This window comes from Anarrhichthys ocellatus, unplaced genomic scaffold (assembly GCF_004355925.1).
Source record: "Anarrhichthys ocellatus isolate YVR2014 unplaced genomic scaffold, GSC_Weel_1.0 scaffold83, whole genome shotgun sequence".
Taxonomy (NCBI): Eukaryota; Metazoa; Chordata; class Actinopteri; order Perciformes; family Anarhichadidae; genus Anarrhichthys; species Anarrhichthys ocellatus.
The window spans coordinates 1,452,020-1,469,533 of NW_022280113.1; the positions used below are offsets into that span (position 1 = coordinate 1,452,020).

The 17,514-nt window shown below is 42.5% G+C and overlaps 1 protein-coding gene across 1 annotated transcript in view; it reads right to left on the reverse strand.

Moving 5' to 3' along the window:
* rhbdl3 (rhomboid, veinlet-like 3 (Drosophila)) overlaps positions 1 to 17,514 on the reverse strand; it is a 51,820-nt gene that overhangs the window by 12,319 nt on the left and 21,987 nt on the right. Inside the window, exons 3-5 of the mRNA XM_031874601.1 lie at positions 9,909 to 10,067; positions 4,072 to 4,296; positions 3,619 to 3,767 (exon numbers count right to left, since the gene is read on the reverse strand). Coding sequence (XP_031730461.1) covers positions 3,619 to 3,767; positions 4,072 to 4,296; positions 9,909 to 10,067 — 533 coding nt within the window. The remainder of the gene's footprint in view (positions 1 to 3,618; positions 3,768 to 4,071; positions 4,297 to 9,908; positions 10,068 to 17,514) is intronic.

A 17,514-nucleotide genomic window follows, 5' to 3' on the forward strand; every position in this document is an offset into this window, starting at 1 on the left:
CACACACACACACACACACACACACACACACACACACACACACACACTATGCCCTTCATGGCTAGAAAATCCTTCCAGCCAAATGTCAGTCAGCAGCACGGACACAGCAGCTAGCATAATCCATCCTTCCTTCTTTCTCTCTCTCGTCGTCATCATTGTCTCTCACTCGCTTCAATCACTCCACTCCTCTATATTTCTGCCTCTGCCTGAATTATGCTGTCATTTCTGTTTCACATTGCTAAAGGAGAGATGACAGAACGAAAACGGGAAACAGAGACTCTCCATTATCCCCCCCCATTAATTCGACAGTTTGACAAACTGAACGGCCGAGCGCTGTGTGTTCTGTCTGTGCGGTCAGTCAACAAACAGCTTCTACATCCCAGAAATGAATACCAGCCTTCCCCAAACAAACCAACACAGACAACTAAAACAAGACAAGGACGATAATGTATTTAGTTTGAAACAACCCAGCCACCTCGGCTGCAATGCCGACAGAGAGGATCGTTCCAGTGATCACAGAGACAATGTGGGATATTGATTAGCTTGGAGAGGCCTGTCCGAATGCACAAGGACAACTCCACTCCAGGTAACAACGGCTATCTATTTCTATACTGCTAATGAGGCTGTGAGGGACGGGCTGCACTGTCAGGCAGATCTGTGGATACCCATGAGAGGTCCTATTGTGTCCAGATGACCACGGCCTTTCAGGGTGCTCAATAAAAGAGTTCACTGAACTAAATCAGTGAAACTTATTTTTACGTCTCAGCTGCATCAAGCTGATGGAAAGATTGTGATGCAGTCATACCGAGAGAAATATTTTACGGAAAAATGTATAGAAGCATGGTTAACTCTTGCATAAAGTTAATCTTCCTGAAGTTTTCCTGGACTGCTACGGATACACCATTTTTACCGTGTGATACAGAGTGAAAGAGTGGTAAAAAAAAAAAAAAAGAGAGCTAGAGTCTGCATAATGCTCTACTGAGCGATGTTTTGGGGCCAATATTTACACTCTGTTTTAGTGTTGAGAATTGGGAAGGATCAGTTCTACTGAGCTGTTGATAGGATTACATGGTGGGTAGACGTGTGCGAGAGAGAGAAGTGTGTGTTTGTTTGTGTGTGTGTAAGAGAGAGGGAGAGGGTGAGAGTGTGTGTAGGCAAAAGTGATATATATATATATATTGGCATCAGTCAGTCACAGAAGCGTTCCTGTTAAAAATGATAAGCACTGGGTACTGAATGGTAAACAGCCCAGTACTGTCTGTACTGGTGGATCATGTGTCAAGAGAATTTTAAACAAACTTTTGAAATGTCGCAAATAAGAAATGACAATAAGGTGTGTTTCCATCAAGGGGTTTGGAGCTAATGTAGTTGATCTACACTGTAGTCTGGTCAGAAGTTGGCGCTATAGGTTACGCAAGGCTGTAATCCGCCAGTAAACAGAGTAGAAGAAGTAGAGGTTGCGAACCACAAACAAAACAAGTCGTCTTGGCCATCTAACTCATCTACAAGAGAAAAATGGAGAGAGGTCTTCAGGAAGTTGTTTCAAAGTTAATAATGAACTATTTGCCATGTGTCATGCTGTCCGGAGCCGAAGAGGAGCACATTGTGGGAATATCCAGGTAGACACCGATCAGTCATGTGACGTAAATGTTCGGTACGTCAGACGTTTATTCGGCAAAGGCGTTTCCATAATCCATTTAGTGTGTCAACTCTTTTCCAACAAAAGCAAAAACAACCTCAAGTGAGAGTATGAACTTTTTGTTCGCAATTGAAGATGTTTTATCGAATTTTGCGGTTTCCATACAGCTTTTCTATTGAGTTACTTCAAAATGCACGTAAAGATATGTGAATGGAGTGTCCTGGTTTTTATTCCTTTCCGTGACCTTTGCTAAAGGTCTTTCCACACTCGCACTAATGATTTCTCTCAGTCGCTAGTAAATTATATCTAAATAAAGAAACAGGTCTGAATCTGGGAAGATTTGAACGCAGTTACTTTGGGTCTCTTGAAAAGCCTCAAAATCACAGAAAATATACATTTAATTAGAGAATACGTGAAGGAAAATATTTTTCTAGGATGTTACAAAAAGTGTGGGGCGCTTATTGTGCCATTGGTACGACTCACACGAGCTGCCACACCGCCTTTGGCTTCCCTTATGAAGCCCCGTGCTCTGGATTTTACCCTGATTTATTACCATGTACTTCACGTCCTTGTACAATACAGAGACATTGAGAAATGTGTCTTGAAGTGCCTTCTAATGAAGGTCTCTCCCAGTGGCTCTGGTATCAGTATTAGCAAATGAGCCGAACCGGTTAAGCCGGCAAGCGTAACGACCAATGTTCTTCTGGGCCGTCACCCCCAAGGATCCAGTTTGAACCAGTAATGAAATGTTTATACCGCCTGAATTATTGAAAGTCATTTTTGATCAGCCTCACATATTTCAGAAGTTGTGTGCCTTAAACACAAAATCTGCTAGACTAAAGGAAATCAAGGTGACTAAATGCACTCGATGAGGATTTAACCAAAAGGATGCGATATGGCAATTTAGAGAGTTTTAAATGGTCATCATCATCATCATATCAGTGTGGCATGTTCTTTCTCTAATCATCAGGATTAAAAAGTAACACGTACAACATGTACAGGATACTGAGTGCTGGGCAGTTCACAATGACTGCTAAACCACAAAGAATATGATTTTACTGTTAGAAAGATGTTGCTGATGTTTCCATGTCAGCAATAAATAAACCATTGCCATATAAAATTGGAAGCATTGCTGGACAAAAGATTATTCCCACAGGCTCTTTTTTTTTTTTTACAACCAATTCCCCTGAGGACCGAAATCATTTCAATATGTTCCTGTGTAATCGGTGAATGTTAAACATCCCACCTTCCTTCTCTTTATCCTTCCATTCAGTCCTTGTACTTCATCTTTTATCAACACACTGTCATCCCTACCGTCTTTCCCTGGCACCTCCAGGTTCTGCTAATTAAATTATCATTTTATTAGTTCTCACTATTGCCTGAGACTACATTTACCCAGAAGGTTAATTCAATCTGGATGAACCTGGCTTAAACTGAACATAAAATAGTCTGTGGTGCTTGTAGTGGGAGAGGAGAGGAGAGGAGAGGAGAGGAGAGGAGAGGAGAGGAGAGAAGAGAAGAGAAGAGAAGAGAAGAGAAGAGAAGAGAAGAGAAGAGAAGACAGATAAGCTGAGGAAGTGTAATGGTAAGTTTTATTAAATTGCAGTATATACACATTACAAGAATATTCCAAAAATAATTGCTTGTTTAGGAACTTGCTTATTTGTTTTCTAACTTCTTTCACCGAGTATTACGAAATGCATCCAAAGACTCATTAACAACTCCCTCATCTCCTCTTCCTTATCTGCATTTCTCCCTCATGACTGAAAAGTATTGTATTTTTGTTAATGACATTGTTGCGTAACAAGCTCTGGCTCACTGAATCTTTTAAATGTCACAAACCCAAACCACCCGAGGCCTCATAGATATGCAGTAGCTCTAGTTTGTGTTTCGCTTTCAATATGATATTTCTCCCTCCGATAGTGTCACACCCACAACCCTTTGAAATAATTCCAGAAAACGCTTAGACGTGAACTCACCCAGTGTGCATGAAAATGTAGCTGAGGTATCTCCAGGCCTGGGCTCGTAGCTGCGGGTGGTAAGGTAAGGGGCTCTTCAGGAAGGACGGGCTGGAGACCTGCAGGACCAAGCGGTCCAGCTGGAGCCCATAGTACATGAACACGGCTACCTGGGAGAACATGCATGAATAAACACAGAATGTGTGATTTTCAGGGGGAGTGGAATCAATATTCGCACCACAATAAGCACAATGAAACAATGTGAAACATGGACATCATATCATCATTTACATGCACAATATTCAAGTTTTTTCTGTGTTGTGTGGCTTGCAGGTAGTTGGTAGGACTGTTTAGTCCCTCAAAAAAAAAAAAAAATGAAACGGGTCTTAAAAAGTTATTAAATTAAACCTCAGGATTCCTCAGGATTCCACGTGCTCGAGACATATTGGTCTCACCCTCCCCAAAACAATGTACCTCAGCAATGGTAATAGCCAGGATGAGCCAGGGTGGGGGACAGTAGGTGTAGCTGTCGAAGTACCACTTGCGGTCGACCTCGCGGGGCAGCGTCTCGTAGGCCACGTGTCGGACCAGCCGTTGAGACAGCCCCAAGCCCGCCTCATCTCTGAGACTGCAGCCTTTTAGCTGCCTGCTCCCCTGCAGGATGGCCCTCCGGAAACTGTTGGAGCGCTTGTTGCTCATCTGGAGAAAAGAGGACGGAGGAGAGGAAGGTGACGAAGGGGTATGCCAGGGTGGAAGAGGAGACAGCGGGAGGCAAAGAGAGAGAAGAGGAAGGCCAGAAAGGAAGAAAGAAGGAGGAGGTTTACTACAAATGGTTCAGCACGTTTTAACATGAATGATCATCCAGTTTTATTTAACATGTGAACCAAGGTACTTTATTAAATATATCCAATGTACAATGTACAAACGGAGTCTCAATGCATTCTGGGTACAGGCTACACACACACACACACACACACACACACACACACACACATATATCAGTCCAGCACGCTGATGGACCCCTTCCACCTCGCCATGGCAACAGAATGCCTGTAGCATCACCGAGCAACCACCAAACCCCTCTCTTAATCCCTGTCTGTCTGTGAAGAGTTCATTTCCAAACATCTATATACGTAGGTTCATTTTTGATGGGCGGTGACCTCACAAGTAGTTCATCATTCAGAGAAGATCCCCACCAGTCGGTATCAGTTTTTATTTTTAAACCTGACAAAATGACTTCTCTGCTCTCGTCTCAAGAGGGCTGCCATCTATTTTGATTTAGTGCTGCTGTTTGTAGAGCTCAGGTGCCACATTTTTCAAACGGTGGGCTTGTCATTTTCAAACACACGTAAATACAGCGCAGCTACATGAAGGCAGTCTAAACACACACGTGCGCACATTTTCAGTTGAACATACATGCACAAACTTGACACACAATGGTGAATATGTCCACAGTGAGGATTTGAAAGATGTTTTTTTCGATTATAAATCTCATGTTGAAATTGGAGGATGTCCCCTAGAGGACCAAGAGGTCAGTTATAGCTCCGATATAGTGTCCTTGACATTTAGAGGCAGAGGTAATCAGAGCGCGTGCGTCTATTCCTCATCCCGAAGCAAGGGTTGAAAATGTACTCGGCATACAGGGAAATACAACCTTCATCCGGGTGCACCAACTATTATCTACACGCGGATGGATCACTGAACGGGCTTGACGGGTATAGGCCCAGGGGCCCAAAGTGTCAGCGGCCCCCCCCCTGTTCTTCACCTGGATAATGAAGAGACTCAGAACAACCACAAAATGATCACAAAGAGGTGCAAAATAACTGCAAAGACACACAAAATAACTACAAAAAGGGGAAAAACAACCACATAGGGACACAAAACCCCCCAAAAAATTGCATAACAACTACAAAAAACCACACAACACAACACACGAAGAGTAAACTATAAAGTCTGTGTGCCTTGCTCGTATGTAGGAGAGGTGGTGGGGTCGTTTGCATGTCTGTGCCCGGCGGCCCATTGTCTCATAATCCGCCCAAGATCACAAGCTTCATACAGTACCATTTTAAAACTGTTCCTCTTTGAGGGGCAAGAATTCAGTAACAGTACGAGCTTTGTGCCTTTTACTACACTTGCTGTGTGTTTCACAACGTTCTCCATGACGATGCAATGACTCCGGTGCCACTCCACTCCCACAGACTCTTTCTTAGTTGTTCTGTTTATGTCACACTCCATTACTCAACCCTACTACTGTGTTTGTGTCTCTCAGATTGGAGGAAGCCCAGATGTGTCATTTGGTGGATGTTACTTAAAGGCAACACAGGTTGATATTGTATTTAGCAAGTAGAGAGATTGGCAAAATAAATTAATGTGATGTGCTATCGGCATTAAAAGTATAATAAAAAACACATATGGATATAACTAGTGCAACTTCAAAAGCCACAACTTTAAAGCGTTGATGTTTATTCAACAGCAAACGCAAACTTAACACAGAAATAAGATGACATTTTAGTTGGAAAATAGCAGAGATACTTATCTGTGAACACCTAGGTACACATCACAATTCATTTCAATTTGACAGAGTTGGAAGAAGAAAACGCAGCCAGGAGAAAAGAGCGATATAAGACGACAGATGTAAAATCAGAATATCAATAAAATCTCTGTATGAAGGAACAGTTGGCTGATCGTTCTTCTGGTGCTGTTTAATGAGGCTTTAGTGTCACCGCACGGATCACCGTTTGGAGATAAACGGCAGAAAAAAAGCCAATTATTTCAGCCTTTATGTTGGGCACAGAGAACTGTGGGAAAATGATTACGTGTTACCATGGCCACTTCTGGACCGCAAAGAGAGTGCGCACACGCGCACACACACACACACACACACACACACACACACACACACACACACACACACACACACACAGACAGACAGACAGACCTCCCCAAGGCAGCTGTGCTCCATAAAGACGGTCAATTCTTCGTGTGAAGTGACTGCAATTCCTCTCCTCTTTATAGGACACAAAAGAAAGAATGACGTCCTGCCCGTTTACCCACTGGCATGAGGAGAGGGGAGAAGGGAAAGGAAGAGGTGAAGGGGGCAAATGGGTGTTCGGCCAGCAAGAGACAATTTCACCATTTGATCGATGGAAAGCACAGCCAGAGGAGAAGGAGAGGGGAGAGAGACATAAACCAGAGAGGGAGAAAGGGAGAAACAGAGGAGGACAAATGGAAGTAGAGGAAGAGGAAAAAGGCTGGAAAAGAGGGACCAACAAAAATGTAATTAAAGGGACTGCGTTGATAAGGGCATGTTGTTTCAGGTCCCAGTAAGATACAATCCAGGGATTCCAGTTTGAGAAATAGGTCCATGAGTTACAATCATTTTATCTTTTGTCAATCGTAAACATTAGAAACACAGCATTCACTCTACAAAGTATAATCTACCAGGAATGTGTACTTGGACGTATTTGTTTGGCCAACGCAAGGACATGCCAGACTTCTTTCTCTCTTGTTCAACTTCTTTTTGTTTTTTGGTATCCCCTGCCAACATGCAACAAAGAGGCCCCAGCCAGACTTGATGATGTTGAAACAGGAAAGGAGCTTCCACAAACTGTTGGAAGGAAACTATTGTCTAAAACATCACGCTGTAGCATTAAGATTTACTTTCATTGGTACTATCAAACCATGAAAAACAGGACCCAAATTCACGAGAAATGGACGGACAAATGGACAGAAGGAAGGACGGACACCCCGAAGACATAACGCCTCCGCACCAGCGTCAGCCATTTTCGATATTATGACTGCATCAGGCATACACAGGATATATATGAGTGCAGCCGTAAGCACCGGTACAGATCCATCATGATCATTCCACAATTTCATCCCACTCTGGGTTAAACAGAGCGATTCAACCTGTTTGTAAATATTTTAAGAAATATATATATATATATATAACTGAGGATATACTGAGTATATTACTGAGCCAGCTTCTACAAAGAACAGACGCAGTGCATTTTATGAGAGACAGAGTCAGACAGCAGAAGATGGATGGACAGAAGGAGGAACTTAGAGCTTGTGCAAGAGAAGAGAGGCCGAGGGAGAAGGTAAAGAGAGGGAGTGAGCCGCGATTTGAACGCCGACTGTGACGAAGCAGTGAGCAGGCAATTACTGACAATCACATTGATGGAAGTCAGAGCCGCGGCGCTAATGGGGAGATGGCGCGACAAATAAACCCCTCACAGTTTGTCTGTCCTCGCCTCCTTCTCCACTTCTATTCTCCTTCTTTCCTTCCTTCTGTGAAGGCAGAAGAGCTGGAGAGATAGAGATGCACCAACAGAAACCAGCCACTGACAAATAACTTGCTGGAAGAATTATAACTCTCTCTCAAGCTCCCATATTGGCTTTGACTCCTTTGATCTTTGGAGACCATTAAAGCCTGCCCCTTAGAAGGTCCATTATGTCGTTACATACCCTACATTCCTTGAGCTATTCATATCATATTTACAAGCTTTTCACACTAGTGTGGGTTCACATTTGCAGAAATCCTTGTAGATAACACCCAACATTTAGCCCATAACCGTCTCCTGAAACAGAGCTGGACACTCTTACTTTCAGCGTATAGGACCAAATATGTTTTACAATTATTTAAAAAAATAAAAGAGAGCAGCTAATCGTCACATTTCAGTAACTGGAACAAGCAAATCTTTGGCATTTTTGCTTGATAAATGATTAATTGATTCGACTAATAAAACTAATTGTATTCGCTCTTACTCATTCATTGCACAGTATATTACCATAATCATGAATACATGTCCCTACTATATCCCCCCCCCCCGCCCCCTCTCCCTCCCTGTGTGTAGCTTCTGTTGTGGCTGCCTCTGTGAATGTATAAACCAGTGAGGGGGTGGACACAATAGCAACTCAGAAAAAAAAAAAAGTGAATGTACACACAGATGCCGGCACCCCATTCCTCTCTGTCCCACTTTCAGTTGCACGCCATGACCCACCGCCTGTCACGTGACATGAATGCACCAATTGGGAACTAGCAGCAAAAAGGCCTTTTCACATTTTTCAAGCTTCCTACCCGGCTCATCCCTCACCCACTGTATCAGACAATAAGCAGCTCTGAGGAACGAGAGAGAGAGAGAGGGAGAGATGGTCGAACTCACACTCGCAGGCAACACTGAATTCCCTATACAGTCTCTACAGACGCACACGCCCCTCACTGCCACCCAGTAGTTGGCGTGTAATGTGTGCCACACAGCTACTCCCACTGCGATCCCACTCCACACCGTCCCGGGTCAGCAGTTCGGCCTCCCATGAGGAACAGCAGCAAGACAGCGGAAAACAGAAAATGAGAAGGTTATGAGGCAAGCGAGCACAGCTGGAGATGCTTGAGTGAGACCATGGACAAACAGCAGCAGGCTGCAGTTTGAAGGTGAAGCTGAAAGTGGGGCAAGGTGAGCGTCGAGAGAGGAATTTATCGCCAGACTGAGAGTCGTTTTTTTATGAGGAAGTCTCTCCAATTCTCAGCTGAGCTGATTTTGGAGTATGGCTTTTTGGGCTGGATGTAAAAATAGAAAGAGAAAAAAAAAAGTTTGATGTGTGAGAGTAAAAAAAACGAGTATAGATTAGGTGGACAGTGGAGTATTTCAACAGGTGGGACACAAACGTGGTTTTGCAAGTCACAAATAAGTCTCAGTTCTCAGTTATGTACTGAGTCAAGAAACTAGTCAAGACTAAATCCTAAAATTTGTGTTTCCAGTCATTAAAAAAGTCAATTTTTAATTAAAAGTAAATGTTTGTGTAGTTTTTATTTAAAGGCAAAATGATCTAGTGTTTCTTTGTCTGTGTTTTTTCTGAGTCAGAGTAGATTCATTTGTAATTCATGAGCTGAATGTTTTGTATGTTCTTGTCCATTTTTGTTGATCGAATGTGACAATCGGAGGTATCATTTTGCAGGTCTGCACTCCCTCCCCTTACATGATTAGCTGCTGACGGACTGATTTAAAGAATATCCACTGTCGGGAAAATGACGAGCTGATTTGATGCAGCCTTTTTGTGTCACATAATATTTAATATTTTAGGCTTGTGGAGGATTACAAGTCAAAAGATACAACGTCTCAGTGAAGTCAAGAGTCTTTTGTTGTTAAAGTCCTAAGTCATCAGATTCATGAGTCTGACTTGATATGAAAACCACAGTATGCAAGCACATATCCATAACTATTTCAACCACATAGAAGTAAGGGCAGAGGCGCCAATAAACAATTGATTTCCACTGAACACCAAGCCTATGAAAGGTTCAAACATCTCACCAGGTTGACAAAGTCTTGGTAGCAGATCTTCCCGTCGGCGTTGCCATCGGCGAGGGCCAACAGGACTTCCAGTTTGTGGGGGTCAAGCTCAGAGCCGTGGGTCGCCAGCAGGTCCCTGAACCGCTCCGTACTGATGAAGCCCGAATCCTCTGGGTCATACTGCAAATGAACACGAACACAGACCATGCAAAAGTGAAAAATAAATAGAATAGACACAAATACGTCTTCTCTCTATAGATTACAGGCCCATGCGGTATGTCAAATAATCACCAGATTCAAATAAACATGTGAGAAGTTCATGAGCAATATCCCCCCAGTGCATAATTTTATGTGCAGCCAAACATTAAAAGATCAAAGTCATCAGCAGTGGTTTAGTCACAGTTTGAGCATCTTATAAATGAGACCTAATTGCTCCAAAAAGGCCCAACTGTGGAGACGCAGCAGTGACTTTTAACAGCTTTGGATTTCGCTTTGAAATGACCACAATTAACCACAAGGCCGTACTTCTGCTTATTCAAAGCCAGAAAAAGAGTAGGCATTCAAATGTAACACCAGACATTCTGACAAAACCAAAGATATTTAAAAAATCTGGGAATTCCAAAAGCCTTCAGAGCAATGATCACTCAAGCACTCAAATGTGAAAAGAGCTCTGCACTTTCCTCCGGCTTTGACGTCTTGGTCCCACACACTCTTTTCTTTCCTTAGCACTTAATATCTTTGGGCTTCAAAATCTTAAGTGACAATTTGGAGTGAAAGTACCACTTGTAAAATACAGAAAATGTAAACATGTACATTATGTTTGTGTTTCGTGTTGTAAACTATATCTAAGGAGAGCAGATTGCAGAGAAATGAGCAAAGATCCTTATTATAGCCTATTCTGTTTCAAGTGGAACAGACTGCCAGTAATTCTGCCTGCATGGACTCCTAAAAATCAAGCTGCTCTTGATCCTCTAAAACAAGGATAAAACTAAAGAAAAACACTGCAGCTGTGTGACAGTATTTGTCTGTTCAACTGAGGACAAACTGGCCTGGAATACATGTATGAAGGACTTGAGTATTTGATTTGAATGTCAGGTTGTTTGTGGATGCAGGCGGAAGACAGCTGCTACTTCTCTATATGCGTTGTGTGTGAGAGTGTGTGTGAGTGTGTATGCATGTGTAGCTCTGTGCGTCTCAGTATCTGTATATTTGCAAATGTGCGTACGCGAGTGTAACCACGCCTGTGTGTGTAAATACAGTGCATTCCTGCATAAAGATGTGACATTCAGACATTATGAGACGCCTGCCAGATTCCAACACCCCTGAACCAGAAATAGAGGCTGCGCGCATGCATGCACGCAGGTGTGTGTGTGTCTGTGTGTGTGTGTGTGTGTGTGTGTGTGTGTGTGTGTGTCTACGTGAGTGTGTGTTTGCCGTACGCCGCTATTGGCAGACGCTGAGTAAAGCCAGGCTGGCAGCTCCACCAAATGACAACGGGGAGAAGAGGTTTTGGCTCTGCCTCGTGTTACCTAACAGTGATAAGGCTTTTTTTCCTTCTTTTTTTTTTTTAGCTGTTGAGGCTGCAGTTGTCAGTACACTTTCCACTCAATGTCATCCGTGAGATCTGGCGGTTATAATCACTCACACTTGGCCTGAAAAATTGATTTTATGCAGCTTGTGTGGCTGCAGTATTTTGGTATATGATGAGAGGATTATCTCCAAATAAGCATCCTTGTTTCTGTGTGGCAGGTATGCTAATGATATACAGTACACTCGTTACAGTAAGTGTTTGGAAGACATATGGCATAGAATAACTCTTCAGATGTGAGATCACACACAAAGAGGTCACCGTCCGTCTGTTCTATTAAAAAAGGCCTCCATCAACAATCAGATTAGTGTTTCCCAAACTGTATTTTTTTCTGGGGACCCACTTTATAAACATGACTATAGGCCCTCTCTATAACTGTGAGAAGACCACATTTGTGCGTAAACAAATGTTCCTGACTATTTCTACTGCCATTTTTGCATCACCTTATATTATCTTGAAAAGGTAATCCTGCCATTTTGAGGAGATATAAGTTATATATATATATTCGAACTTTTTTATGTTTGAGGGCTAACAGGTGTTATTGAAAACAAATACACGTGTTAAAAACTTCATAAATGAGTCCAAATAAATACAAATACACGTGTTAAATACTTCATAAATATATTTAGGTGGAGTTGACAGGCTATTGTTTCTTCTTCTCATCCGCATAACAAACAGAACGTTATAAGTAGGCTACAATTATCAGAACAATACAAACATTCAGGCTCCCTCATGTAGCACAAATGTGCACTGCAGATATAAACGTTAAACAAAAGACTATTTTTATTAGTAAATTAAGCACTAGATAGAAGACAAAATTACCCAATAATCAAATATAATATGATTTTAGTAGAGTGGTGCAGAGACATTTTGCTGTCAAAAAAAATCGGTGAGGAACAATAAACTAACCAGATGAAGTCATTTCATGTAGTTATGACTTTGGATCTTTGTCTGCAATGCTTTTTCCCCACTTTACATTGACTTATGGCTGTCTACGCTAAATTGCATCTGGACTATGTGACAACTTGCTTACATGTAAATATCTGGCGTGGGAGGTGTGACGGCAGTGTGACGGCAGTAACATCCTATTTTGGTGCGATCTGATGTATCATTGGATATGAAAAGGCAACTTGGGGATCACAAGTGTAACCTTACCAGAAGTGAGCTGTTCAGTTATGACAACCGGTCGGAATGTGTGCCATCTGCCACATCGCATCCAACAGAAGAAGAGGAGGAGGAGGAAGGAGGTGTTGCATAAATCATTTGTATAACCCCATCCAACTAGAGAGTATACTTTACAATGACTGTGCATTTTTACAGAGGCAAATGCAAACAAACAAGAACTCCTGAATGCGATTAAACTTGCACTGCTGAGTCCAACATACACAATGTCTCCTTCCGTTACATATGTACGGCACACCAAAGCAACGCTCTCTCTCTCTCTCACACACACACACACACACACACAATACATCAAATACTATTCTACTCACTCTACAAAAACAACCAACCTTCTCTTGCAGTAAATCAGCCAGTTTCTGTCGAGGCCATTTTGTCATGATGACGAAGTAACGTCGGCCAAAGCAAAGTCTCACCACTAATGTGAATGCGAAAAAATATATGTGTTGTGTGTGTGTGTCTCTGTCATATTGTTTGTCCCAGACTGCGGGGTGTTATTTCTAACCAGGACTGAAGGATTACAGTCCACTCCAAGACCCTCAACACACACCTCCCCCATCTTTATCCCTCAAATAAACACATATACACGCACCCCTAAAACCCCAGTCACCCTGCTCCCCCGCCCCCTCACCCTCACCCTACAATCATACCCCCAGCCCCAACCCCCTTCACTGTCTCCCCTCTACTTTCTCTTTCTTTAGAGCTAACATGTGGGCTCCCTCAGAAGAAAAAATAAATAGTTCAATAAATTTGCCCGTTGTCTCTTTTCCTGTCGTACGTTATTTTCCACACACACACTCCCTCGCTCGCTCCACTTTTTTTTGCGCCACCACAGGCTTGATAGTTGAGTGAGCAATCTCTGAAGTCAACAGGCCGGCTGCTGGGGAGGAGCAGGAAGAGGGACACACACTCAACAATGGGTCTCCGATGGCAATTTCATGCAAGGTTCACCCAATCCCGTCACTCCAATTAGTGTTCATTTCCTTTTGATGCAACCAGAGGTCCATGCGGAGGAGGACATTATATGATACAGGAACAACTCGCCGTCCAAGATTACTCGAGCTTCACCACAAACTCAAAACTTTAAACATGTTTAGGATTAAGAACAAATCTCAGCTGTAGGGCTGCAACTAACAGTTGTTATTCAGATACCCCAAAAAGATATTCAATTTACTCTCATAGATGACTAAGCATACCAGCAAATATTTAAAATTCTAAGCTGGAACTGTTAAATTATTGGTATTTATAAAAATGTGTCTTAAATGTCTGTTCATAACAATAATTAAAAATACACTGGACTGTATTTAGTTGCAGCATCACTTATACGAGGAGAGAATTTTGGGTAATGCAGTACTTACATACTAAGTAGCGTGTGCGTGTCGGAACATTCAACAGATTGTGAACTTTTATCCCAGCACATTTTCCATTTTCATAGCAATGTTATTGTCTCTGCTCCATAAGGCTTGTTTTGCAAACAGCAAAGGGAGCGTGATGCAAATCCCTCAGATTAAAATAAGCACAAAGACGCACACACACACACACACACACAGACAAATCCTGGTGCAGACAAATTACCACAAACATTCCAAGCCAATGAGCTTTCATATTAAGGGCTTCTCAGCGGTGGTGTCAGTGCGGAGGAGTAAAACAGCAGAGGGTGGGGAGCAGCAAGTAAAGGAGGGTTGGTCTGGGCGGTGGGGAGGGGGGGCATTTTGGACACAATGCAAGGCTCTTTGTCTTCAGGCTCATTTTCATAAAGCTGAATATTAAGGAAGTAGAGGTTTGTAAGGGCCACGGAGTTTTTTCTGAATACTGCAGTTTGCACATGAGAGCATGGAGAAATGTTGGAGCCTGGGCCAACATAAAATATACAAAAGGCTACAGGGAAAAACATACTCAAAACAACTTAGAATTTGATTAAATCTAGCCTGCGGGGTGAAAGATCACAAGATCTTTTTTTAAAAGTAAGTGGATATCATACTTTCTGACCAACTACCGTAAAAACAAAACAAAAATCTCACTTTCTCTTACTTAAGGATCTCAACTGGCTCCATTCAGTCTTTTCAAGTGACAAAAAAAAAAGCTAAACCAGAGAAGTCCTCTGCTGTACCTAAGAGGTTGATTGCAGGATGTTTATCTCAAGTCATTAACTTGTTTTTTTGGAGTTACACCTGCTAGTCAAATCCCCTGAGAAAGGCTTGGCAGGAGGTGATTTGAGATTTTGCGATGAACTTTTCTCTGACCTCTGGTACTTTCAGTGACCTTTGACCCACACTGGGTCACTGTCCAGGGGTTTGGAGCTGCAGATGAGCTGCTGTCTGGAACAGTAAGTGCACACTAAAGGGAAGAAGGAAGCATGGGGTGTGAGTGAAGACAAGTCTAGAGTTAGTTTAGCGAGACAGTGAGTAACTCAATCCTATCCTGGTTTACTAACAGCAAGCTGACGGGCATTCTCAAATCCTCTTACACCTACGTCTCACACACACACACACAGAACACGTACTTAAGAGCTGATGTAGTGAATGACAGTGCTGCAGGATAATCGCTCAGCAGTAGGACGACATTTTACACTCATATGCATAAGTTCAAAAATATGTTTACAATTTTTTCCCCTCTATATCTGTCCAGTGTAACATCTCAGAAGTGAATACTTGCTTCCAAGTAATCTTCTTTCTTTTTTTTAACATATCAGTAGCTACATTGCTGACGATAAACTAATTAATGCCGCATCAGCAGAAAGCAGATCCCCAAAAAAAAACAAAAAAATCTTTTGATAACATCATCAACATTTCAGACAGGGTGCACCCTGGGAGCTCTGTGGGAAACGGCTCAAACTGCATGTAATCACAAACTGTTGGCTTTGAACTGGTACGAAGACCGTTGCTGAGAGTCATCCTGTCACTCACTCTTGCCCTTCGCAGACATGCAGTGAAACAGACTGACAGGGAAACAAACTTACGTCATACATCCCCCTATAAAGACGTCTCATTTGACACGGGAAACTAATACAACCATACAGGATCATACAGTAACGGGCATGAAGAAGTCATTCAGCACCGTAACATGTGTGACCTGCCTCAGAAGCAATAAAGACGCTGCATGAAATGCAGCACATGGCTGCCTCCTGAGGCATCAGCAAAGACTTCACATTTGTTGATAATAACCTCCTCCAGGCTGATGCGGCATAGCGGGCATGAATGACCAATCAGCAAGGCGTGAGGGTGCAATAACCTGTAACCGAAGCAACAGGAGCTCCAATAGCCCTTGAGTTACTGTATGACCATAACGATAGAGGGATAGAGGACAAAGGAATAAATTGAGGAAAGCATTTTGTGTGTGTGTGTGTGTGTGTGTGTGTGTGTGTGTGTGCGTGCGTGCGTGTGTGTGCAAGCATATACTGTGGGTGGTTGTGAGGGCAAGGGGCCAGAAATAAACACTGTCTTTAAGATGCAGGAGACTGCGTAGTTATGGCAGCATTGTTTCATATTAACAAGCATCAGAGAAGTACTACTGTGTATATGTATAGTATAAACTATATGTGTCATATATAAGTCGCATGTCTGAAAAACACAGTCAACATAAATGTAGGATTCTGCAAAGCTGTGCCCATCTCAACTATTTACTTAATGCTCCATACTGTTATTTGGGGTATTAAGCTGAAAAAATGTATTTGGATATCTGAATATTATCACTGCCTGTCTTCTAGTTAAATAACTGCTATGGCAAAAATCCAGTCAGCGTACAGCCTTTCCAGCAGAATAATTACTTCCAATCCCCCCCCACTGAGTCAGACAGTGTGCACCACTGAGTTGCTGCTATTATAAGGACGGTGCAGTAAAAACAGACTCTACCTGCTCGATCTGCTGACCTACAGACAAAACAAGCTATTGGATTATCTAGAGATCAAGGCTCTTTTGGATACTTTCCATATTGACCCTTTTTTCAACTCATTCCTGTACAATTGCAAGCCTGTAATTTGAAGTGTTGCTACTGTATGACGTGATCGTGCATTGCATGTTATAAGAAGCCAGACTAGCCAAGACAGACATACTGCCTGTGGTTAACATTATAGCAGCCCATTTAATGACCTGGCAGTGTCTTACTCTTATAATGGCTTTCCCACTACAACTGGACTGCAGGCGGTTTAGATTGCGACTCAAATTTTGCATGCAAAACACAAAAGGTATTTCTGACCATAATTACTACTGGGACGTTAAAGCCTTGGTTAGGGGAGGTAAAGGAAACAGTGGAGCATGATGGTTAACTAACTAGAGCTATGAAGTCTGGGTATAAACTCAGCTTAGTTAGAGGAGTCAACACACACACACAAACATACATATTCACATGTCAACTCCACAAAATGTCTTCTAATAAGCCAGCAGATGGCTACAGTAGCATCTTTTGTTGTATCCAATGTATCGTGGATAATCATCTACAATCACTGATCAACAGGGTGTAATCTTAATCTCATTGACTAATAGATCTTTTTCACAGCAGACATTCTGCATCGTCATAGCAGGAAAAAAACAAGTTTCACGGTCCTGGACTGGTATTGTGCGTGATGGCTCACTGGCATGGCTTACCGGGACACTTGATGCAACCGAGACGCTGTTAACTAAATCTGTTTCACCTGTGCTTTTTTTTTTTTCTCTTTGCTGTGACAGGTGAAAAATGTCTGCCGTCTATAAAAAGCTACTACACCCCCATGGTACACCCACACAGGTGTTTCCACTTTGGCATGATCAGCCTTCAGGACTATAAGACCACGTTCAGACTGCACTTGATTGAGATCTCTATGACACTCTCCTGTTAACGCGAGCCATGTGAGACATGTAAAAGGCAAACACATTTACAGTATAT